The 25,802-nt window shown below is 45.0% G+C and overlaps 1 protein-coding gene across 1 annotated transcript in view; it reads right to left on the bottom strand.

Moving 5' to 3' along the window:
• The window catches only part of LOC124789122 (cGMP-specific 3',5'-cyclic phosphodiesterase), a gene marked incomplete at its 3' end in the record, with an annotated part of 552,400 nt that overhangs the window by 47,018 nt on the left and 479,580 nt on the right, over positions 1–25,802 (bottom strand). Inside the window, exons 14-17 of the mRNA XM_047256412.1 lie at positions 24,600–24,705; positions 11,426–11,569; positions 6,517–6,696; positions 6,022–6,175 (exon numbers count right to left, since the gene is read on the bottom strand). Of these exons, the coding sequence (XP_047112368.1) occupies positions 6,022–6,175; positions 6,517–6,696; positions 11,426–11,569; positions 24,600–24,705 (584 nt within the window). The remainder of the gene's footprint in view (positions 1–6,021; positions 6,176–6,516; positions 6,697–11,425; positions 11,570–24,599; positions 24,706–25,802) is intronic.

The raw sequence follows: 25,802 nt of genomic DNA, 5'->3' as shown, positions 1-25,802 counted from the left end.
GTCTTGGATGGAGTGTTAAAATTTTTTATTATTCCCCAATGACGCGTTTCACCTTTATGTAGGCATCTTCAGACTGGTTGATATTTGGTAGCGATGGGTGCATAAAATATCTCAGCAGATAGAAGTCGCTGCCAAAGCTTTAAAAACACTGCACACAGTTCAGTGCAAACTAAATCAAACTACTGGCACAGAAAGGTGGGAAGCGACAGTGGCTCAACACGCACTGGCAGCTGTGTGCCATGGAGCACACAGTGCAACTTGCACTTCCAGCCATGGTGGAAAAAATATTATAAATAAATAACAAAAAAATTATTTGCATGAGTAGGAATAAGATGGTAATCTCCTTAATAACGTTAACATTAATAGTGTATACATATCCTATAAACTGACTAGTTGCACATCATTTCGATAAAAGAATCGTTCAAATGATCTGTGACTAACTAACTAATTAACTCTGTAGAAACTATTTCCAGGCGTGAAAGAAACAGAAAATCACAGAAAAATCCTAGCACCGACTATGGTTTGAACCTGAGGCTTTTGGATTTGTATTCTAAGACTTAACGAGCAATCTTCGAATATATCCGTTGCTCTCTAACTCGCAACGGATTGTTGACGTATTTTAGAAGTCAATAAATGTATTGTGAGGCTATGGTTGATATACCCTTTGCTTAACAGATGTACATGTGTGAATGACACACATATTCTAATTACTTTTTTGTGAAACGAATACTTATAGACCCTACATGTATACCATATAACCAACACTAAAGTGATTGGCGGAGAGTGCTTTGCACCATCATAAGTGAGTAGATAGATTTATTGTGTGTTTGGTACAATTTTTTTCAAGTGATTTTAAACTGTCTTTGCAATGAGCTAGATACTTGTAGTTTCAAACGTAGATCAGAAATTGGTGACAATGCAATATTAATTCACGTACTAGCGACCTATCTGTGGCCTCCTTCAAAGATGAAGCACACTTTCCCAGAATTCTCCCAATATACCTAAGTCGACCATTCGCCTTTCCTACCGGAGTCCTCACGTGTTCGTTCCATTTCATATCGCTCTGCAACGTTACGACTAGATATTTAAACAACATGACTGTGTCAAGCAGGACACTAATAATGTTGTACCCAAATATTACGGGTTTGTTTTTCCTACTCATCCTCATTAATTTCATTTATCTACATTTAGAGCTATCTGCCATTCGACACACCAAATAGGAATGTTGTCTAAGTCATCTTGTACTGTCATACAGTCACTCAACTTCGACACCTTACCGTAACCACAGCATCAGCAGCAAGCAACTGCAGACTGCTGCGCATCCTATCCATCAAATCATTTATGTATATAAGGAACAGCCCCGGTCCTGTCACACTTCCCTGGAGACTTCTGATAGTACCATTGTCTCTAATGAATACTCGCCGTCAAGGACAACATACTGGATTCTATTGCATAAGAAGTCTTCGAACCACTATTCCATATGATCGTACCATTTTTAATAGCCTGCAATCGGTCGCAGTGTCAAATGCTTTCCGGAAATCGCACGAACGAAGCTTTCTAAAACCATGCTGATTCGAAGATATAAGCTTCTCGGTGTCAAGAACATATATGATATTTGACCTGAGAATATATTCAAGGATCCTGCAGCAGACCGATGTTAGGAATATCGGCCGTTAATTTTGCGGGTCTGTTGTTTTGCCTTTCATATACACAAGAATGACCTGCTCTTTTTTCCAGTCTTTTGGAACTTTGCGCTTGGGCTAGAGACTCACGATAAATGCAGGCTAAGTAAGGAGCCGATGCTATAGAGTACTCTTTGAAAAACGAAATTAGGATTCCATCCGGAGCTGGTGACTTATCTGGTTTCAACTCCTTCAGTTGTTGCTCCACGCCATGGATGCTTATTAGTATGTCGTCCATACGGGAGTCTATTCGATGGTCAAATGACGTTAGGTTTGTATAATTATCCATCGTGAAAGATTTCTTGAACCTGAAATGTGAAACTTCGGCCTTCGTTTACGTGTCTTCTACTGCCGCACTAGACTGGTCAACAAGTGAGCGGATGGAAGCCTTAGACCCACTTAGGGATTTTACGTAGGACCAGAATTTTCTCGCGTTCTCTGTCAGATCTTTTGCTAAGGTATGACGGTGGTAGTTGTTATACGCTTCGCGCATAGATTTCTTTGTAGATACACGAGTCTCTACCATCCGCTGCTTGTCGTCATTTGCGGGTTGTCTTTTGAACCGAGAGTGCAACGGCCTCTGCTTCCTCAGCATTTTCTGGATCTCGTTATTAGACCATGGTGGGTCTTTTCCATCCTTTATCCACTTACTAGGTACATAACTCGTCCAGACCACGATTTACAATCTGCTCAAACTTTGCCCATAATTCCTCTACGTCCATTTTACCGGAACTAAGTGATGTCAATTCACTGTCTAAGAACTGTGTATCTGCTGTGTCTATCGCAGCTAAGGGTCCACTGTGGACAGAAAACAGTGCAGGTAACTACTGTTTAGATAATTATCTAAAAAAATAAGTTATTATACTACACGTTTTTAAGTCGGACTAAAAGAGATAAAAATAATTTCTGATAGTCCCACATACTGTAGATTCTGAACGCCATACAGGTAGTTCTGAAAATCAGTGATTGTGATTTTTTAATACCTGTGAAAATACTTGACAAATTCATAATGAAAAACGTTGGGCGCATGCAGTGGCTTTGGATTTTCTTCTTGCGTATAAATGATCTGCTACCATGTATCAAATGGTTCAAATGGCTCTGAGCACTATGGGACTTAACATCTGAGATCAGTAGCCCCCTGGACTTAGAACTACTTAAATAACTAACCTAAGGACATGACACACATCCATGCCCGAGGCAGGATTCGAACCTGCGACCGTAGCAGCCGTGTGGTTCCGGACTGAAGCGCCTAGAGCCGCTCCGCCACCGCGGCCGGCTTATCAGACTTTCCATTGGGACGTAAACAATGGTTGAGGGGTATTCGAACATTATATGCAAATGGAGCATTTATAATTTTTATTTGCATCTGCGTAAAAGATTCATTCTGGATGACAGCTTCCGATTTTCAGGCTACAGTTTACGCCCCGTTAAAACTTTTTTCGTTTCATAAAGGGGTTGGTACAGCGATCAGTATGTGTGATATGAAGAAACAGGCAGTATTGGTTACAGTGTTAAAATTTTTTGTTGTTTCCCAGTGATGCCTTCGACGTTTATTTTGGCATTTTCGGACTGGCTGATATTTGGTAGCGGTAGGTATATGGAATAAATGCAGGTAAATGTCCCTTTTCAAAGCTTTAAAATCGCTCCGCGGTGTCCTTATTACGTCATACGTCATGTTGCGCAGTGCAGTACAAACCAAACGGGCTCACACCTACAGTAAAACTTTACATCACAAACATGCCAGAAGCATAGTGCATATACAGTGTTTTTACAGCTTTGACAAGAGGCATAGCTTAGTTCCAGTAAGATGGACGTAGAGGAATTATGGACAAAATATACGCAGATTGTAAATCGTGGCCTTGAAAGTTGTGTGCCTAGTAAGCGCATAAAGGATGGAAAAAGCCCACCATGGTTTAATAACGAGAGTCCTAAAATGCTGAGGAAGAGGGGCTGTTACACTCTCCGTTCGAAAGAGAACGCGCGAAGCTAAGCAAAGTTTATCACGGTCGCACTAGAACTTCATTTATGTCTCGTAAATGAAGCTATAGTGCGAACTCCAGCATGTGACCAGATGAGATGAAATGCAGATAGCAACAAAAAAAAGAAAAAATGAAGAACTGCTAGTAATCTCTAATTTATTTGAAAAAAAAAGAGACGTGAACTGTTTTATAATCTACAACTAACACAAATCAAAACAATACGCTATCATTCTAGATCCCACTGAAGATGCCTTAAAGTGGAAAAGGCGAAACGCGTCTGAGACAAATAAAATACAGTGCAGCAAGAAAAGGCGATTTTTGTTTACAAAACAAATATTACTGATGACTGGTTTCTTTGTTTAAATGTACAGTCATGTTTTTGTGTGATTTAATTAACTTCGTCAAGACAACACATATCGTGCACACTCTCTTCACTACATTTTGCCCCAGACGTGTCTTCTGAGGATAGTCAATACGTGACCGAAACCATTCACGCTTTAAACCTTGTTATAGCCACTGTCTCTAGAAGAAATGAGTAAGAATTGTACAAAATGTGCCAAGCGGCTTCTTTCCTATTTACAGCAACTCCCTGTCCTTTCTACTGGTAGGAGTCTTCTGTATGCTTGTGCCCTCATCCACTACTTATAGAACCTTTAGATTTCGTATATTACCTCCACACTTCCTTTTCAGCAATCTTCTGGAACATCATATTTCAGATTCTTATACTTCCTTCTATTTCTATATTATTATGCTAAATGTTTCGCTACAATGCAGTGCTAAACCAAAAATAGTTATTAGTTTATAATTACTAGTCTCAGGAACTACTTCCTACGTGACGTTGCAATATTTGACACCAACAGAGGCCTCATGTTGAAATTAGTTTTTGCTCTGCATCAACCACTTGATCTCTCCTTTATTGCGTATATCTTGTTTTTATCTGGTTTTCTAGACTGGGTGAATTGTTTCACATTGTATATTCCGTCATCCTCATAGAGCTGACAACAGTAAGTATAAGGTGGCACCTACTTTGTTGATTTTACTAACACGCGTTGTCCGTTTTTCCTACTATCGAACAGAACGCGACAAATCTTCACCCGATTACCCAGAAACTTCGCTCAGTGGAAGAGCGGTCAAAATAACAGAACACGTGTCTCTGCTTATCCCTAGCTACCTGACCGTTGCTGAAAAAACGCCGGTCAAAGTTTTCTATGTATTTGCGTCGAACTCTATGTGCCTTTTACCGCGCCATGTGTCAGACGAAATGGCGGCATCGTGGTTAGCGTCCACGCCTCATAATTTTGCACCACGTTTTCATTTATATACCCATGTCTGTAGAAGATTAATGCATGAATGTGTTTCACTGTATATTGATATCATGTTGTCCTTATTCGTCTACTAATTGTGAGATGAATGAATTAAAAAAAGGGAACATTGTTTGAAATTGTTTTCGCTGAAATTCCTGTAGTGTATCTTGATTCATAATCAGTTGCGAGCGCCGTTTTCGGAAAAGCGATCTGTAATGCATTGTTTTCCACGAAATTAGTGCCAACGCCCGAAATCTTCACCGATATTAATGACGTTTGTTTTCCGAGTGGGATTCATACGGAGAAATGTCACTGCGGCAAATCCGCCTTCGTGCGATGCTCGTGATATTCTGAATATCTATAGGGACTGCACCAAATCATCTTGAAGAATAGAAGTATGAATAAAATCTAAGAATTAATATGGCAATTAAGATGAGACTGAAAAATCAGAATACAAGAATGTAAAAAACTGTAACCCCTGAAATATTATACAGTAAATGTATGACTCTTATTTTGGATACCAATTATAATTTTGCAATTAATATAGAGCCATTTTATCCCCTAATTTGTAAGAAGCATTCGTGTAGTAACCTTTTACGGACATGGGTAGATAAATGAAAACATTAAAAATAAATTTAAATAAATGAAAACAGTAATCGGATTTCAAACACGGGCCGCAAAATTTAGAAGCCGCAACACGAACCATTGAACTACCATTTGGCCTTATGATCTCACGCGGTGAATGGTGCATGAAGTACATCGAAAACAGCTCGAAAACTTTGACGTTTTTTTGAGAAACGGACGGGGATCTACGGATAAGCCGAGAGACACTTGTTCGTTCATTTTGACTCCTCTTTTACTGAGCGGAGTTCCTGGGAAATCGGGTTATGGCACTAGCCGTGTTCGCTCTTAAGAAGAAGACTTTCTAAAAGAAATATATTTTGAAATTGAGAAAAACGAGAGTAATATGTTTTGAAATTGTAAGTTCATTGTTGAAATTTATGACATAAGAGAGCTATAATTTAGTTAGTAATTAAAATGTCACCAAATACTTACATTCTTTTTTGCCTTCACTTTGCCAGTCAAACTCTCCGTTTTCAACCAATTCCATGAAACTGTTCTTCTTTTTGAAGTACATTGCTAAGTCAGTCGAAATTATGGCATTTTCGACTGTCTTCATTACGTATCGATAGTCCTCAGGTGACAAGGACTGTCAAGACAGAGATAGAATATCAGAAATCTGGAGGATTGAGACACACATCATGTAATGTGGTGAAATGTGATTCCTCTTAAGATGTGGTCACTAATTAATGTGAATCATTTTGTACATATTCACAAAATTACAAAGTCTAGTACCATGCGATATCTTCTATTTTTTGCTTCTACTTTCGCCATTTTATGTTCTGTTCTACAGCAAAATATCATAATGCTCATCACACAGCTAATTTTCCTCTCCACTGCATTGTTACATCCACATGCCACGAAAACAGTTGTCAAAGTAGACGTCTATAATGTCATTAAGAGCTTCAGCTCTTTTTGAAATATTGTTACCTGAAATATGTTGTTGCCCTCGCTGTTGAGAATCATGACGCACTGGTCAAAATGGTGGTGCTCCATGGTACTCGTACTGTACAGAATTGCCAGAGGTGACTCAGTCTTCGTTTGAAATGCATTGTTTGTTCCTCTGTGGTCCAAGTCGTGGCACAAACATGCCACCAGCAGACCTAATACCTGGGAAAGAGACAAGTCGACAGGTTAAATGCTTAAAACAGTTTACGGTTTCACGTGCAATAAAATTATACATACACGTACACTTTAATCACTATATCTATTTTTGATTGCGAACTCCAGCTGCGACGTAAATTGGCGATTTATCTGTATTAATAAACGGATAACCCGGCGCATATTCAGCCGAGCCCTGTCAAAAACTATTCTGAAAAACTACTGCAGATATACGTATGGGACGTGTTTTATTAGATTCACAAGACCAAGAGCAACAAAATAAATAGAAATCGTGTTTTACTTTATCCTCGTACAGTTTTGGGATGGCTTCATATTAGGGAAGTTGCTAAGTTTCAGGCAAAATATTTTATTAGCCGTAACTCCGCAACTAAACATTTGCGTAGCAATGTTTGTATGAACTTTTTTCTTTAGTTTTACTTGTAGAACAACATATTAAAATATTTGCATATCTTCGTGAATCACCCTGTATATGAAGTCTCCACACTCTTCATTCAATGCCACGCGGGATTAGCCGAGCGGTCTTAGGCGCTGCAGTCATGGACTGTGCGACTGGTCCCGGCGGAGGTTCGAGTCCTCCCTCGGGCATGAGTGTGTGTGTTTGTCCTTAGGATAATTTAGGTTAAGTAGCGTGTAAGCTTAGGGACTCATGACCTTAGCAGTTAAGTCCCGTAAGATTTCACACACATTTTTTTCATTCAATGCCGGCCGGAGTGGCCGAGCGGTTCTGGACGCTACAGTCTCGACCGCGCGACCGCTACGGTCGCAGGTTCGAATCCTGCCTCGGGCATGGATGTGTGTGATGTCCTTAGGTTAGTTAGGTTTAAGCAGTTCTAAGTTCTAGGAGACTGATGACCTCAGAAGTTAAGTCCCCTAGTTTTCAGAGCCATTTTTTTCTTCATTCATTACCACTGAAAATTGTTGCAACTGAAAATGGAATAAATGGTGCTACTTAAGAAATTATACTATTCAAACCACCAATTTCTTCACGTGCTCCAGGCATGCAAATTTAGCACAAAATGCTTTTTGGTGTACAGAACGATGGATCCCACCTGTCGAGCGTTGTAAGGTTCTGCTCTTTCATTGTCATCATAAAAGTTTAAATTATTCCTGTGTGCTACTATAATATGGTTTCGTAGCAAATAAGCTGAACCCGTCCCTTACGCAAATCGAGAATTGTCATCTCTCTCTTCTGTCATTCCCATTCATTTTAAAGGATTGTGACGACATATCGCTGGCTGCCTCTTTTTGCACACTCAGCCACTGGACCTGTGAACGTCCTTCATACCACAAATAAACAGCGAAGGGTAAACAGCGCTGACTCCACGATTCTGCCGAACTCATAGAGCTGTGCCGACCGCAAAACGCTGCACCGCAGTGCTAAATCAAATGTGGCGCTGTTCCGGGTACTTCCGAGAATGAGCGAGCAAAGCTAAGTCACAGACTGGATCTCGCTCTACACGTGGCCTGCACGAGTGGCACGTGTGACGTTTGACTCGCCGTGGCATGAAATCGAACGGCCGTAATGCACTGTGAAGGCTCTGCTTATTTCACCTGACCAATAAGGTAATTGGAGCGTTTAACAACCAATTCTCATCGTGGCTGTTTGCCCAGCGTCTCGCCTGGTTTCACCCTTCGATTTTGGGAGCTCGGCTTTGCACTGTGATTAGGGCCTGTTTCATCAGCTGTAGATGTACTTACTTCTTGTTGTGTGATATCGGCGGAAGAGTGTAATTTTGAACACTCACTAGTTGGTTAACTCCGGTAGTTTGTTATTGTGTATTTACTGAGTTTAATAATATCGGCCTATCAGATATAACTATTACAGTTGGGAATTGCTTATATTGGATCCATTGTGTGAAAATATTGTAGGGAATGCGAAGCAAATGCTGCGTATTTAGGGGAGAACACATGAAAAGTGCAACAAATTCACCAAAGAAACAGATTACACTGCTCTTGTTCACTCCTTCCAGACTAATTGCTGTACGATATGGGATCATTAGTGGGTTGGATCAGCATAAGAAAAGAAAAAAAAAACAAAGAAGGGTTTTCTGATTTTATGTTATCACAAAACAGAAGAGAGAGTTTTAAGGTATGATAAACTTTTTGGGACGGCAATCATTAACAAAGGCCGCGCGGAGTGGGCGCTTGCTTAGAGGGGCCTTGTCAGGAATTGCGCGGCCCCTCCCGCCGGAGGTTCGAGTCCTCCCTCGGGCATGGGTGTGTGTGTTGTTCTTAGCATAAGTTAGTTTAAGTAGTGTGTAAGTCTAGGAACCGATGATCTCAGCAGTTTGGTCCCTTAGGAACTGCCGGCCGCGGTGGCCGAGCGGTTCTAGGCGCTTCAGTCTGGAACCGCGCGACCGCTAAGGTCGCAGGTTCGAATCCTGCCTCGGGCATGGACGTGTGTGATATCCTTAGGTTAGTTAGGTTTAAGTAGTTCTAAGTTCTAGGGGACTGATGACCTCAGATGTTAAGTCCCATAGTGCTCAGAGCCATTTTGAACCTTAGGAACTCACACACATTTAAACATTAACACATTGGTACACAAAACGGGTTGGAACACTCTTGCAGAAACAACGAAACAAACATGCCAAATTTAAACAGACTCAAAATCCCAAAGATTAGCAATCTTTTACAGAAGTTAGAAATTTAGCGCTGACTTCAATGCGAGATGCTTACAACAGCTTCCACAACGAAACTTTGTCTCGAAACATGGCAGAAAATCCCAAGAGATTCTGGTCGTATGTGAAGTATGTTAGCGGCAAGAAACAACCAACGCCTTCTCTGCGCGATGGCAATGGAGATACTATCGAAGACAGTGCTGCCAAAGCAGAGTTACAAAACATAGCCTTCGAAATGTCTTCACAAAAGAAGACGAAGTAAATATTCCAGAATTCGAATCGAGAACAGCTGCAAACATGAGTAACGTAGAAGTAAATATCCTCGGAGTGGTGAAGCAACTTGAATCACTTAATAAAATCAAGTCTTCTGGTCCAGGCTCTATACCAATTAGGTTTCTTTCGGAGTATGCTGATGCATTAGCTCCATACTCAACAATCATATACAACCGTTCGCTCGACGAAAGATCCGTACTCAAAGACTGGAAATTTGCACAGGTCACACCAATATTCAAGAAAGGTAGTAGGAGTAATCCACTAAATTACAGGCCCATATCGTTAACGTCGATATGCAGCAAGATTTTGGAACATATATTGTGTTCAAACATTATGAATAATCCTAAAGAGAACGGTTTATTGACACACAGTCAACATGGGTTTAAAAAACATCATTCTTGTGAAACACAACTAGCTCTTTATTCAAACGAAGTGTTGAGTGCTATTGACAAGGGAGTTCAAATCGATTCTGTATTTCTGGATTTCCGGAAGGCTTTTGACACTGTACCACACAAGCGGCTCGTAGTGAAATTGCGAGCTTATGGAATATCGTCTCAGTTATGTGACTGGATTTGTGATTTCCTGTCAGAAAGGTCACAGTTCTTAGTAATTGACGGAAAGTCATCGAGTAAAACAGAAGTGATTTCTGGCGTTCTCCAAGGTAGTGTTAGAGGCCATTTGCTGTTCCTTATCTATATAAACGATTTGGGAGACAATCTGAGCAGCCGCCTTAGGTTGTTTGCAGATGACGCTGTCGTTTATCGACCAATAAAGCCATCAGAAGATCAAAACAAACTGCAAAACGATTTAGAAAAGGTGTTTGAATGGTGGGAAAATTGACAGTTGACCCTAAATAACGACAAGTATGAGGTCATCCACACGAGTGCTTACAGGAATTCGTTAAACTTCGGTTACACGATAAATCAGTCTAATCTAAAAGTCGTAAATTCAGCTAAATACCTAGTAATACAATTACGAACAACTTAAATTGGGAGGAACACATAGAAAATGTTGTGGGGAAGGCTAACCAAAGACTGCGTTTTATTGGCAGGACACTTAGAAAATGTAACAGCTCTATTAAGGAGACTGCCTCCACTACGCTTGTCCTTCCTCTTTTAGAATACTGCTGCACGGTGTGGAATCCTTACCTGATAGGATTGATGGAGTACATCGGAAAAGTTCAAAGAAGGGCAGCACATTTTGTATTATCGTGAAATATGGGATAGAGTGTCACTGAAATGATACAGGATTTGGGATGGACATCATTAAAATTGCGACGGAATCTTCTCACGAAATTCTAATCACCAACTTTATCCCCCGAATGCGAAAATATTTTGTTGACACCGACATACATAGGGAGACACGATCACCACGATAAAATAAGGGAAATCAGAGCTCTTACGGAAAGAAATAGGTGTTCGTTCTTTCCGCGCGCTATACGAGTTTGAATAATAGAGAATTGTGAAGGTGGTTCGATGAACCCTCTGCCAGGAACTTAAATGTGATTTGCAGAGTATAAATGTAGATGATGTAAATGTAGAAAGTATTTTTGCCTATTAAGGTGAAATATATTCACAATATTTCAATCAATAACTTTTTCCTCCGAATGCCATCATATTTTGTAGCGTACCACTAATATGGATAGGAATGACCACAGCGATAAAACGAGAGAAATCAGTGCTGAAACGGAAATATTTTGATGTTCACGCCTCCTCCACGGTATTCGGGAGTGTACTGGTAGAGACGTAGTTCTCTGCAGAGCCACCAGGTGGACAGGGCAGGCAGACAGCGATTGGCAGCGGCAGCGGACGGCAGCGGCCGCTCACCTCGAGGTCGGTCATGAAGCGCTCCATCTTGCCCGTCTTGAGCATCGCGAACATGGTCTGCGCCACGTTGAGGGCGTGCCTCCAGTTGTGGTACTTGACGGGCCGGTAGTTCTTCTTCACGCTCAGGATCCACCGGCACAGCACCTGCGGCACACACGTCCACTGCTTCAGCGGCTGCCCACAGTAACTGCTGTCGGACATTCGTGACTTTACAAGAGTAAAAGTATTGCAAGCTTAGGTTCGAGGTGCAGCTGCGCACTATCACTTGCAACTCTTCCGGCTGCACGATGCGTGGTGCAGAATATAGCTGATCTTGTGAATTTACTGTAACATTATTTTTGTCTACAGGAAACTACGAAGTGAAACTTCCTGGCAGATTAAAACTGTGTGCCGGACCGAGGCTAGAATTCGGGACCTTTGCCTTTCACGGGCAAGTGCTCCACCATCTGAGCTACCCAAGCTCGACTCACGCCCCACCCTCACAGCTTTACTTCTGCCTGTACCTCGTCTCCTACCTTCCAAACTTTACAGAAGCTCTCCTGCGAATCTTGCAGAACTAGCACTCTTGAAAGAAAGGATATTGCGGAGATATGGCTTAGCCACAAACTGGGAGATGTTTCCAGAATGAGATTTTCACTCTGCAGCGGAGCGTGCGCTGATATGCAAGGTTCGCAAGAGAGCTTCTTTAAAGTTTGGAGGGTAGGAGAGGAAGTACTGGCAGAAGTAAACCTGTGAGGACGGGGAGTGAGTCGTGCTTGGGTAGCTCAGATGATGGAGCACTTGCCCGCGAAAGGCAAAGGTCCCGAGTTCGAGTCTCGGTCCGGCACACAGTTTTAATCTGCCAGGAAGTTTCATATCAGCGCACACTTCGCTGCAGAGTGAAAATCTCATTATGAACAACGAAGTGGTTTTTGTTTTTACTTGTCGCATTAACATCGCGGAAATCTGGCGACCACTGAGGGATATACTCGCCGGGTTTACCATGTCACCGGATACAGGCCCAAGTGGTCGACGGCCGTCCACGGCTACAAGCAAGAAGCGTGGAGCCGAACCACGTCTCCTGCGGCGGTCATGATCTTACAGTGAAATAAGTGAATGAAAAACAAATGCCATGTCTGTGTTTAAAAATGTATTCAGTGCCCTCTTGGCAACGCTCAAAAGTTCGCATTATGGTACGAGTTAAGATACTTAATTACAAGGCAGACCTCTGTATATCGTTAGCCAGAATAAACCAAGTTAAAGTGTTTTATGGGGAAGGACGTGTACCCATTTCGAGGATAGCAAAGAGCTACAAACTACGAGGAAAAAGTACGCAGTCCAGTTTTCTAGGAATTAGTCCTACGAAATACTAATGTTGAAAAGTACTATTTTCATGTGTGATTCCTTGTATAGAAGGCAATGAGACGCTGGTTTTATTGAATGTTTGTTTAAGCAGAGTCGCTGGTTGCCTGAGTAACATAGAGGATCGGTGACTGAATTTTACGACGAATTCTGAAAGTGGTAGTAGAAAACAGTCTTTTTCTACCTTATTCTTTCTCTAATGAGGTGAGCCTGGGGATATTCAAGAAATGCATGACATACAGGCAACGGACTTATTTACTGAAAATCGAAGTTCGGTACACTCGTGATTACGACGCAGGTTCCGGCGTGAAAGTGCAGTCGACGTCAAAGTTAAAATTTACTAACCTGAACGACGACACGAGCATCAAGCGTTAGAAGCAGCTGTAATGGTTGTGGGACAGCACACGGTCAAGAAATCGTAGAATATATTCTTCATCAACATTTAATATTCAAAAAGTACTCGTTAGACAGAAAATATGACGTTTGATACTACAGGTGACATTTTAATATAAGGTCGTCATTCATTTTTCTGGTATTTAAACTGTACTTTCTTCATAATTAGAATAGAAACGTCCATGAATAGATTTACAGAATGAATCTTACAATTTGTAGGGGAATCGGCAATGTTTTGAAACTTCCTGGCAGATTAAAACTGAATTCTGGAGCATGAGTCGAACCTGGAATATTCGCTTTTCACAGGCAAGTGCTCTATCGACTGAGATATCGAGACACGGATCACGATTGGTGGCTACAGCGTCAATTTGTCATCACCTGTTCTCCTACTTACTAAACACCATAGGAATTATCCAGCATACCTTGCTGAAGTAACACTCTTGAAAGAAGCGACACCCAGATTGTCACTAAGCCATTTCTCCCAGGAGTCTAGTTTGTCTGGCTATCCGGGAGAGATTCCGTGAAGTTTGGAAGGTAGCGGATGAGGTACTGGCAGAAGCAAAGCTGTGAGGGCGGGTCGTGAGTCGTGCTTGGGTAGCTCAGTAGCGTAAGTGTACTGACCGCGAAAAGCAAACTTTCGGAGTTCGACTCCTGTTCCAGAACTCAGTATTGATCAGTAAGTTGCATGAGGTATGTGGCAATTTTAATACCTTACGATAATAAAATACAGTCTGCTGTTTTGGCCGTTGTTTACCAATTGTATGATGGTAACTGAACACGAGTGACTTCTATTTGTTCGTGTATCTATCTGCCACGGGGTATTGCCGAACGACTGCATCTTTGGATCAGAACTGTGTTCCTATACTCTGACAAGTTTCATTGAAATAGATGAACCCAGTGACGACGTACGAGCAATTTATCATGAATGTGCCATTGAGTTCTGCTATAAAATGGCTTTTATAGGATTTACACAAAAAAAGAAAGAAAAGAAAAGAAATTAGCACTGCTGACGCTGCGAATTTCTGTACTGACTCAGTACTCTGTCCTCTGTTAAAGTAAGGAGGAATTATAGGATTAGTTGAATGGAACGAACGGCCTACTGAACATAGGATGCTGACTGAAAGTAAGGCAGAGAAAGAGGAAGGTAATGGACAGTAGCAGAAATATGGTTAGTCACAAACTTGACATCGAAATTGAGGAATACCTAGTAAACAAACCGAAATGATTTCTATACCTCGGAAGAAAACTACGCACACACACACACACACACACACACACACACACACACACACACACATACATACATACATACATACATACACAAAACTCGGCGTACCACGAAGGAATTATTCGAATGGCGCGGAAATGGGTAGACGTGATTTACATGTACAGACAAACACATTAAAATTTAATAAAAATTGAATTATTTAATCAAGAAAAAGAGCTTCATGAACTCAGCAAGTGAGAAAAGCGTTGGTGCACCTCTGGCCCTTACTCAGACAGTATTCGGCTTGGCATTGACTGTAACAGTTGTTGGATGTCCTCCTGAAGGGTATCGTGAGAAATTATGTCTAATTGGGACATAAGATCGTCAAAATCCTGAACTGCTTGGAGGTCGCTGCCCATAATGCTCCAAACGTTCTTAATTGGGTAGAGATTCGGTGACATTGCCGGCCGAGATAAGGTTTGACAAACACGAAGACAAGAAGTAGTAACTCTCGCTGTGAATGGGCGGGCATTATTTTGCTGCAATGTAAACCCAGGAGGGCTTGCCATGAGGGGCAACAAAACGGGGCGTAGAATATCGTCTACGTGGCGCTGTTCTGTAAGGGTGCAGCGGATGACAACTAAAGGGAAATGAAATGGAATGGCCTCCCAGATCGTCACTCCAGGTTGTCAGGTTGGTAACCCACTGCTGTCCAGGGCGTCTTCAAACATGTCTCCGCTGGTCACTGGGCCTCACCTCGAAGTGGAACTTATCACTGAAGACAATTCTAGTCCAGTCAATGAGATTCCAGGCCGGAGGCGTGTCTGGAGACGCCCTGGACAGAGGCGGGACCTCGATTCGACTGTCAGCCGCCGTAAGACCCGGAGACCAGGAGTGATGGTCTGGGATGTCATTTCATTTCTTAGCAGAGGCCCATTGGTTGTCATCCACGTCACCCTTACAGAACAGCCGTACATTGACCATATTCTACGCCCCGTTCTGTCACTATTCAGCGAAAAACCATCCTGAGTTTACATTTCAGCAAGATAATGCCTGTTCGTACAGGGCGACCGTTTCTACTGCTTGTGTTCATGCTTGCCAAGCCCTTCTTTGGCCAACAATGTTACCAGATTTCTCCACAATTCAGCACCTTTGAAGCATTATTGGCTGTGCCCTCCAACCAGCTCAGGAGTTTGATGATCTGATGCGCTTATTGGACAGAATTCCGCACGATATCCTTCAGCAGGACATCCGGCAACTCTGTCATTCAATGCAAAACCGAATAACTGCTTGCATAAGGGCTGGATGTGAACCAACACGTTGTTGACTTCGTCAATTTGTGAACCAACTTCTCTTGAATAAATCATCCAATTTTTATGAAAATGTAATCATTTGTTTGTCTGTACATATATATCTCATCTACCGATTTCCCAACCATTAGGATAATTCCTTAGTGGTGCATTTTTTTTTTTTTGGTCTTAGGGTGTAAAATATTTGACGGATGAGAGCACTCATCACCAGAAAGTCGTCGGCTAATACCAAGCATGTGTCTCAATTTGAAAAGGAAATACACCCATGCTCTTAAATTAAGGATAATTACAGAATGTGGTGCCACACAACATGGCACTACACAAAACTGGCGCTAATAGCATAGGCACATAGGGAACACACACGACACAGATCTGTCAGTTCACGGTATTGGTGATAAGTTGAGAAAACCATCCCGAAACACATGTGCTACAAGACGCCACTGTTTCCTGCGCATGTACCCCGACATTAATACGGGATATGATCACACAGGCCGCACAACGGGTTGCCATACTCTGGATCAGGTGGTCGAACAGCTGCTGTGGTATAGCCTCCCATTTTTGCTCCAGTGCCTGTCGGAGCTCCTGAACTGCCGTAGGGGTTTGAAGACGTGCAGCGATACGTCGACCGAGAGCATCCCAGACATGCTCGATGGGATTTAGGTCTGGAGAGCAGGCAGGCCACTCCATTCACCTGATATCTTCTGTTTGAAGGTACTCCTCCAGGATAGCTCGGTGGGGCGGTGCGTTATCATCCACCAGGAGGAAGGTGGGACCCACTGCACCCTTGAAAAGGCGAACATACTGGTGCAAAATGACGTCCCGATACATCTGACCTGTTACAGTTCCTCTATCAAAGACATGCAGGGGTGTACGTGCACCAATCATAATTCCACCCCACACCATGAAACCACGACCTCCATAGAGGTCCCTTTCAAGGAAATTAAGGGGTTGGCATCTGGTTCCTGGTTCACACCAGATGAAAACACGGCGAGAATCACTGTTTAGACTATACCTGGACTCGTCCGTGAACATTACCTGGGACCACTGTTCCAGTGACCATGTACTTTGTTCTTGACACCAGGCTTTACGGGCTCTCCTGTGACCAGCGGTCAGTGGAATGCACCTTGCAGGTCTCTGGGCGAATAAACCATGTCTGTTCAGTCGTCTGTAGACTGTGTGTCTGGAGACAACTGTTCCAGTGGCTGCGGTAAGGTCCCGAGCAAGGCTACCTGCAGTACTCCGTGGCCGTCTGCGGGCACTGATGATGAGGTATCGGTCTTCTTGTGGTGTTGTACACTGTGGACGTCCTGTACTTTTCGTTTTTTTGTTTTTTTTTGTTTTGGTTTTAGGGCGCAAAACTGCTATAATCATTAGCGCCCGGTCTGTGACTTATGAAAACGTAAAAAACGAAAATGGAGACCAGCAGCAATGGGAACGAAACTCAAAAAATTGGAGAAACTAAAAGCAGATGGAAAGCTTAAAAAACCACTAAAGAAAGGGGTTGGTTGTTCCCAAAAAGACCTTTAAATGACTGACGTCATCTCACTGGCATTAATAAACTCGAGAACGCGATCGGCTGAGCGCGTGTCATCTGCTAAAATGGACGATATTTCAGGTGACAGCTGTAGACGGGCGCGTAACGGAGTAAAATAGGGGCACTCAAGTAAAAGGTGTCTTACCGTCCACAGCTGAGAGCAGTGGGGACAGAGTGGGGGGAGGATCGCCGCTTAAAAGATGTCGAAGGCTAAAAAGACAGTGCCCTATCCGGAGTCTAGTTAAAATTACCTCCTCCCGACGACGCGTTCGGGAGGAAGAGGTCCAAGCACAGGGAAGAGCTTTCACGTCCCGCAATTTATTATGGGGAAGTGTCGACCAATGTGCATGCCATAAAATAACAACACGACGACATAAAACACTCCGTAGATCGGCGAAGAGAATCGTGCAAATAGCTGGCCGAAGAAGAGAGACTGCAGCCTTGGCCGCTATATCGGCCGCCTCATTTCCACAGATACCAACGTGTCCTGGGATCCAGAGGAACGCCACAGAGACGCCCCCCAAGTGGAGCAAGTGGAGGCAGTCCTGAATCCGATGGACCAGAGGGTGGACAGGGTAGAGAGCTTGGAGACTGAGGAGAGAGCTGAGAGGATCTGAACAGATAACATACTGTATCCGCCGATGGCGACGGATGTATTGGACAGCCTGGAGAACAGCGTAAAGCTCCGCAGTATAAACCGAACACTGGTCGGGAAGCCGAAATCGATTTGGGGTGTGGCCAACAATATAGGCACTCCCTACACCAAATGAGGTTTTTGAGCCATCAGTGTAAATAAATGTAGCTTCCTTCATTTGTGCACATAGAGCAGAAAATGCCCGACGATAAACAAATGAAGGGGTACCATCCTTGGGAAACTGACGTAGGTCACGCAGCAGGCAGGTCCGGGGACGGAGCCAAGGCGGTGCTGTACCCCAAGTTGTCAAGAAAGTTTTAGGGAAGTGGAAGGAAAGAGAATGGAGCAGTTGACGGAAGCGGACTCCCGGTGGTAGTAGGGAGAAAGGGCGGACAGCATACCCTAAATCCAAGGAGACGTCGAAAAAAATGTCATGGGCCGAATTTGCAGGCGTGGAAGACAGATGGCTAGCATAACGACTCAGAAGAACAGCTCGCCGATTGGACAGCGGAGGTTCAGCAGTCTCAGCATAAAGGCTTTCCACAGGGCTGGTGTAAAAAGCTCCAGACACTAAACGTAGTCCACGGTGGTGGATAGAGTCGAGACGCCGAAGAATAGACGGCCGAGCAGAGGAGTAAACTATGCTTCCATAGTCCTATTTCGAGCGCAATAAGGCGCGATAGAGGCGGAGAAGGATCACTCGGTCCGCTCCCCAGGAGGTACCATTCAGGACACGGAGGGTGTTGAGGGATCGCAGACAGCGAGCCAAAAGATAGGAAACGTGGGAGGACCAGCACAGTTTTCTGTCAAACATAAGACCCAAGAATTTAGCGACGTCCTAAAACGGAAGGTTGACAGATCCTAGATGTAAGGAAGGTGGAAGAAACTCCGTACGACGCCAAAAATTAACACAAACGGTCTTACTGGGAGAAAAACGGAAGCCTGTTTCGATGCTCCAAGAGTGGAGGCGATCGAGACAGCCTTGAAGACGTCGTTCAAGAAGGCTGGTCCGTTGAGAGCTGTAGTAGATCGCAAAATCGTCCACAAAGAGGAAGCCCGAAACATCAGGAAGGCGACAATCCATAATTGGACTTATGGCAATGGCAAACAGTGCAACACTTAGCGCGGAGCCCTGGGGTACCCCGTTTTCTTGGGAGAAAGTACGAGAGAGAGTAGTGTTCACCCGCACTTTAAATGTGCGCTCTGCCATAAATTCGCGAAGAAAAAGGGGCAACCGACAGCGAAAGCCCCAAGAGAACAGTGTGCGGAGGATGCCTGTCCTCAAACAGGTATCGTATGCTCTCTCCAGATCAAAAAATATTGCTACTGTTTGGCGTTTCCGGAGAAAATTGTTCATGATATAAGTGGAGAGAGCAACAAGATGGTCAACTGCAGAACGATGCTTTCGGAAACCGCATTGGGCAGGTGTTAAAAGACTGCGGGACTCCAGCCACCAAGCTAATCGGCAATTCACCATACGCTCCAAAACCTTACATACACTACTCGTGAGAGAAATGGGGCGATAGCTAGAGGGGAGATGTTTGTCCTTTCCAAGTTTTGGAACAGGAACGACGATAGCTTCCTGCCATCGTCTGGGAAAAATACTGTCGGTCCAAATTCGATTATAAAGGTGAAGGAGGTAACGCAGACTATGGTATGATAAATGCAGCAACATTTGGATGTGGATACCATCCGGTCCTGGGGCGGAGGAGCGAGAAGAAGAGAGTGCATGTTGGAGTTCCCACATGGAGAAAACAGTATTGTAGCTTTCGCGATTTTGAGAGGAGAAAGTAAGAGGTCGCACTTCCGCTGCACGTTTCTTCGGGAGAAATGCTGGCGGGTAATTTGAAGAGCTCGAAATCTCAGCAAAGTGTTGACCCAATGAGTTAGAAATTGCGACGGGGTCCACTAATGTATCATGCGCGACAGTGAGCCCAGAGACCGGGGAGAAACTAGGCGCCCCTGATAACCGTCGAATCCGACTCCAAACTTCCGAGGAGGGAGTGAAGGTGTCAAACGAGCTGGTAAAGAAGTCCCAGCTTGCCTCCTTGCTATCGCGGATGACGCGACGACACCGCGCACGGAACTGCTTATAGCGGATACAGTTGGCCAAAGGATGGTGTCTGAAAACGCGAAGAGCACGTCGCCGCTCACGTATTGCATCACGGCACGCCTCGTTCCACCAAGGAACTGGAGGGCGCCGGGGCAATTCGGAGGTGCGAGGTATTGAACGTTCCGCAGCTGTAAGAATAACGTCTGTAATATGAGTGATCTCATCGTCGACGCTAGGAAAGTGACGGTCATCGAATGTCGCTAGAGACGAAAAAAGTGTCCAATCGGCTTGGGCAAACTTCCAGCGTCTCGGGCGCATATATGGCAGTTGTGGCTGCAATCGAAGGACACATGGAAAGTGGTCACTCGAGTGTGTATCAGCAAGGGCGAACCATTCGAAGCGTCGAGCTAGCGGAACAGTACCGAGCGAAAGATCCAAATGAGAGAAATTTGTCGTGGAGGCAGACAAAAATGTAGGGTCCCCAGTGTAGAGGCAAACAAGATCCGCTTGGTGGAAGACGTCTAGCAATAGTGAGCCACACGGACAAGGATATGGAGATCCCCAAAGCGGGTGGTGGGCATTGAAGACCCCAACCAGCAAATAGGGGGGGGGGGGGGGGGAGTGGAAGCTGACCAAGAAGATGAAGGAGATCAGCTCGTGCCATTGGTGTGGACGATGGAATGTATATAGTACAAAGAGAGAAGGTGTATCCAGAAAGGGAAAGACGGACAGCGACTGCTTGGAAGGAAGTGTTTAAAGGGGGGATTGGGTGATAATGGAGAGTATTATGGAGAAGAATCATGAGTCCTCCATGTGCTGGAGTGTCTTCAACAGAGGGGAGATCAAATCGGACTGACTGAAAATGGGGGAAGACAAAGCAGTCGTGGGGACGCAGCTTTGTTTCCTGAAGACAGAAGATGACCGGCGTGTAGGATCGTAAAAGGATCGTCAATTCATCCCGATTGGCTCGAATGCCGCGGATATTCCAATGGATAATGGACATAGGGTGGACAGAAAATGGAAGAATGTGACCAAGGCTGCCTTCAACTCGACTGCTCAGACCTTGCGACCGAGAGCGTGGAACAGCACTCAGCCGAAGGCAGAAGATCCTGATCCATAGGTTGTTCAGGAGCAGCTCCTGCCACCAGCGATCGGCCGGTTGATCGGCCGCCAGCAGTGCGCCTCGGCGACACAGAAGACGGCCGAGGGCGGTTACCGCCAGGTGGTGCTGTAGATGAGACACGCCGTGGCGGAGAAGAACTGGGTTTCTTATTAGCCTTCTTGAAAACATGATGTTTAGATGAAGGAGGAACCGATGGTTGTGAAGTTGGGGTACGTAAAAAATCTTCACGAGTTTTCTCTTTTTTGGAAGTCCGGGTGTCTGACTTTTGGGATCGAGATTTAGCAGAACCCGATGAAGGGGGAGCCATAGAGTGAGCAGGCGAAAGTGGGGAGGTTGAACGGGCGATCTTTGGGCTGGCCGATCTGACGACCGTGTCACTAAAGGTGAGATCACAAGTCTGCGTGGTTGCCTCCTTTGTTGGTCGGGGAGAGGCAAGGACAGTGCTGTATTTTCCTGTCTGAGGCACTGTGGGCTTTCGACTGGCGAATAATTTTCGAGCAGCAAAGGTCGACACCTTTTCCATCACTCTCATTTCCTGAATGAGCTTTTCGTCTTTAAAAATGGGGCAATCTCGAGAGGAAGCAGCGTGGTCACCCATACAGTTGATACAACGAGGGGATGGAGGTGGACAAGCACCCTCATGGGCATCCTTGCCACACATAACACATTTGGCCGGGTTGGAACAGGACTGGCTGGTATGATTGAACCGCTGGCACCGATAGCAACGCGTAGGGTTCGGGACGAAGGGGCGAACGGAAATTATCTCATAGCCCGCTTTTATTTTCGATGGGAGTTGAACTCTGTCAAATGTTAGGAAGACAGTACGGGTTGGAACGATGTTCGTGTCAACCCTTTTCATAACTCTGTGAACAGCCGTTATGCCCTGGTCAGACAGGTAGTGTTGAATTTCCTCGTCAGACAATCCGTCGAGGGAGCGTGTATAAACGGCTCCACGTGAGGAATTTAAAGTGCGGTGCGCTTCCACCCGGGCAGGGAAGGTGTGGAGCAGTGAAGTACGCAGCACTTTTTGTGCCTGGAGGGCACTGACTGTTTCTAACAACAAGGTGCCATTCCGTAATCTGAAACAAGACTTTACAGGACCTGCAATTGCGTCGACACCTTTCTGAATAATGAAAGGGTTGACAGTGGAGAAGTCGTGACCTTCGTCAGACCGAGAAACAACAAGGAACTGTGGCAACGATGGAAGAACTGTCTGTGGCTGAGACTCAGTGAACTTACACTTGTGAGCAGACATAGTGGAAGATGAGGAAACCATTGCGGAAGAATCCCCCATGATTATCGGCGTCTCCGATGGCGCGCTCCTCCCTTGTGGGGGCCCTCTCTGAGGGCCCTCCCACCTTAGGTGATTGTTCACATCTCAGGTCACACCTCCCGAGAAACGGACGGAGGGACCAATTGGCACTTTCGGAAGGCATCAGCTCGGGTAATCACCCCTCCCTGGGCCTGGCCGTTACCAGGGGGTACGTACGTGTCCTACCTGTCTAGCTGAGGCGGGGAATTACGCTTTACCCCGTCACCGGCTACGCATGAAAATGCGTGGGTCGGCCTTCAGACACGCACAGGGAGGAAGAAAGAGAAAGGGAAAAACAAAGAAAGGGAAAGGAAAGAAGAGAGGTCTCAAACGCTGGAGCGGAGAAAAGGGTAAAGAGAAGAGATAAGGAAAAGAGAAGGACAAAGGAAGGATGAAGATATGCAAGCAGAGAAGGCAAAGAATCTGTTATATTTTCGAGTGTCCGTCTCCGGACGTAGGCACAAACCATACTCCCAGAGGGGGAGAAAGGGAAGGAAAGAGCCAGAGGTGAGGGGAGGGGGGGGGGCAAAGATGGAGAATAGGGAAGGATGCGGAACAGGAAGGTATGCAGCCCGGAAAGGAAGGAGGGCCACATTAGCTTGGGGTCCTGTGCTCGCTACGCACGTATCCACAAAAGAGTTGTGGACCCCCTGGGGGGACGTCCCGTACTGTAGCACCTGGACACGTTGCCTGTCTGCTGGAATCGTTGCCATAATCTTGAGATCACACTCTGTGGCACACGGAGGGCCTGTGCTTCAACCTGCTGTGTTTGACCAGCCTCCAGTCTCCCTAGTATTCTGCCCATAACGTCATCAATATGTGTTCTTTGAGCCATTTTCAACACGCAGTCACCATTACCACGTCAGAAAACGTCTGCACACTTACTCGCTGCACCGTACTCTGACGTGCGCCAACACACCTCTGCGTATGTGGACTGCTGCCAGTGCCACCGTGCGACGATCGCAGGTCAAATGCACCGCATGGCCATACCTGAGGCGATTTAAACCCGCAAACCGCTCACCAGAGCGTTGTTTCACCATGTATCAGCATTATCCTTAATTTATGAGCATGGATGTATATGAGATGTACATTTGAGCACAGCTTCAGAGTGAATCGGGAGCTGTGGAAAGACTGGAAAAGAAGGGAGTGGATGGTGTGAGACGTGTTGTTACAGAAGACTAGTGAGAATCAAGTGGTGGTAACATTTTGTCGATGGGGTGCAGATTGACGTTTATCTTCGATGGTGGTATGTTTCTTAGCCTTTGATTGGGACTGTTTCTGCCTTCACTGTTCCTCCTTTTGTTTGTTTCTCGTAGAGACTTATGCGAGCATTTTGTTATTAGGAATGAGATGTGGAAAGTCTGATTGCTGGAACATCCGGGATGTTTGCTTGATTGCCAACAACAATCGCGACAAGTCTAAGCGCTCAGGAAAAAAATGAAATACACGACAAAAAATTAATTATAAGGGTTCGAAATCTGTCCCTGGGACTGATTTACAGGTCAGAAAACGTATGGATTTAGAACTTAAGTTGCCAAAAAGTTATGACTAATACCCACGAAGCGACCACAGCTAAACGCCCGTGACGACTGGGGCACAATATGCAAATAGTAATCTTTATACTTGGAAGGAGAGACAGCATTGGTCGTATATTTTTGTTTATTATCGCAAAATCGATTTTCGGTCACTTAGTGACCATCTTCAGTGCTGTAATATATAACTTAAATTAGTCTATGTGATCCACCGGGGGCCGAACCACAGAATAACCCTGAAAGAGTGGTTCGGTGTGGGGTGGCGGAGGGGTGAAGTGGACTGCGGTAATCGTAGTGGTGTTGTAGACCACTGCCGCTTCGGCGGGGACGGAGCCTCTCCGTCGTTTCTAGGTCCTGGTTAACATACGAGTACAATACAATCTTTAATTAGCAGTTGCCAGATGATAAAAACTTACACAATGGTGACGGTGTAGCTCAATAAAGTTGATTAGACTCTGCAGCAAGCTACCGCAAAAACTATTTTCGGAAACCTAAAGAACAGAGCAGGTGTGTCAGTACAATAGTCACCTGTATGGCTCCGAAGAGTTTGCTACACCTTTCGAAAGAGTGCAGCACTGTCCACAGAAGTTAACGTGAAGGAAGGGGCTTGGGTGAGTGGCGCCTTACCTCGGTCCAGTGAGCAACAGCGCGTGACAACCGCTGTTACGTTTATGAGTCTAGAGTCGGCCAGAGGCAGAGGCGCGAAGAACCAGCAGCGTCATGTGGGGTACTCACGTCGTAAGGGATGTGGAACTGCTTGACGAGGTTGCACTCCAGGAACATCCGCACCGTCGCTCTGCACGTGTCTTCGTCAGTCAGGTCGAAGTCGTTGAACTTGAAGCTGCAACAGACGGCGCCCTCGTCACAATGATTGCTCTAATCCGCTGCCACAAAACAGTGTACCAGTAGTTGCAGTGAGCGATGGAAGTTTAACTTTTTCCTTAGCAACAACCGGCAGCGATTAGTTATAATATTCTGGAATGTATGGTCGTTCTGTAACGTGATTGTTTGACATATGTTATTGTATTATACGTCCACTACTACTAATCGTTCAGAGTTCTGTAAAACATTAGTGAAGTATTTTTTTGTATGTATTTTTTTTGTATTATAAGGACTTCGTGTGTACAGATGCAATGTAATGTATTATGTAAAACCAGCATTGTTATTTATTATATAGTGTTATTTCCAGGTATGTACGGAATTTCTTTGTAATTTTAGGGGCCTTGTCACGGTCCGAGCGGCTCCCTCCCTCCCCCTCCCACTTCCCCCCCCACCCTCCGCCGTCGAAGGTTCGAGTCCTCCTTCTGGTATGGGTGTGTGTGTTGCTCTTAGCGTAAGTTAGTTAAGTCTGAGTGAGTAGTGTGTAAGCTTAGGAACGCACGGCTTTCTGGGCCGAATGGAGCGCCTGGTCCCCGCCACGAATCCGCCTTGCGGACTTGTGTCGAGGTCTAGTGAGCCGGCCAGTCTGTGGATGGTTTTTAGGCGGTTTTCCATCTGCCACGACGAATGCGGGCTGGTTCCCCTTATTCCGCCTGAGCTACACTATGTCGGCGATTGCTGCACAAACAAGTTCTCCACGTACGCGTACACCACCATTACCCTACCACGCAAACATAGGGGTTACACTCGTCCGGTGTGACACGTTCCCTGGGGGGGGGGGGGGGGGGGGGGGATCCACCGGGGGCCGAACCGCACAATAACCCTGCGTTCGGTGTGGGGCGGCGGAGGGATGAAGTGGAGTGCGGTAGTCGTCGTAGGGTTGTAGACCACTGCGGCTGCGGCGGGGATGTAGCCTCTCCGTCGTTTCTAGGTCCCGGTTTAACATACAATACAGTACATACAAGCTTAGGGACCAATGACCTCATCAGTCTGGTCCCATAAGATCTTACAACAGATTTGTAATTTTAGGAGCTTCAGCCCGTTAGGAAAGTGGGTAAC

The sequence above is a fragment of the Schistocerca piceifrons genome, chromosome 3 (assembly GCF_021461385.2).
Source record: "Schistocerca piceifrons isolate TAMUIC-IGC-003096 chromosome 3, iqSchPice1.1, whole genome shotgun sequence".
NCBI lineage: Eukaryota > Metazoa > Arthropoda > Insecta > Orthoptera > Acrididae > Schistocerca > Schistocerca piceifrons.
This window is presented reverse-complemented; position numbering and strand designations above follow the sequence as displayed.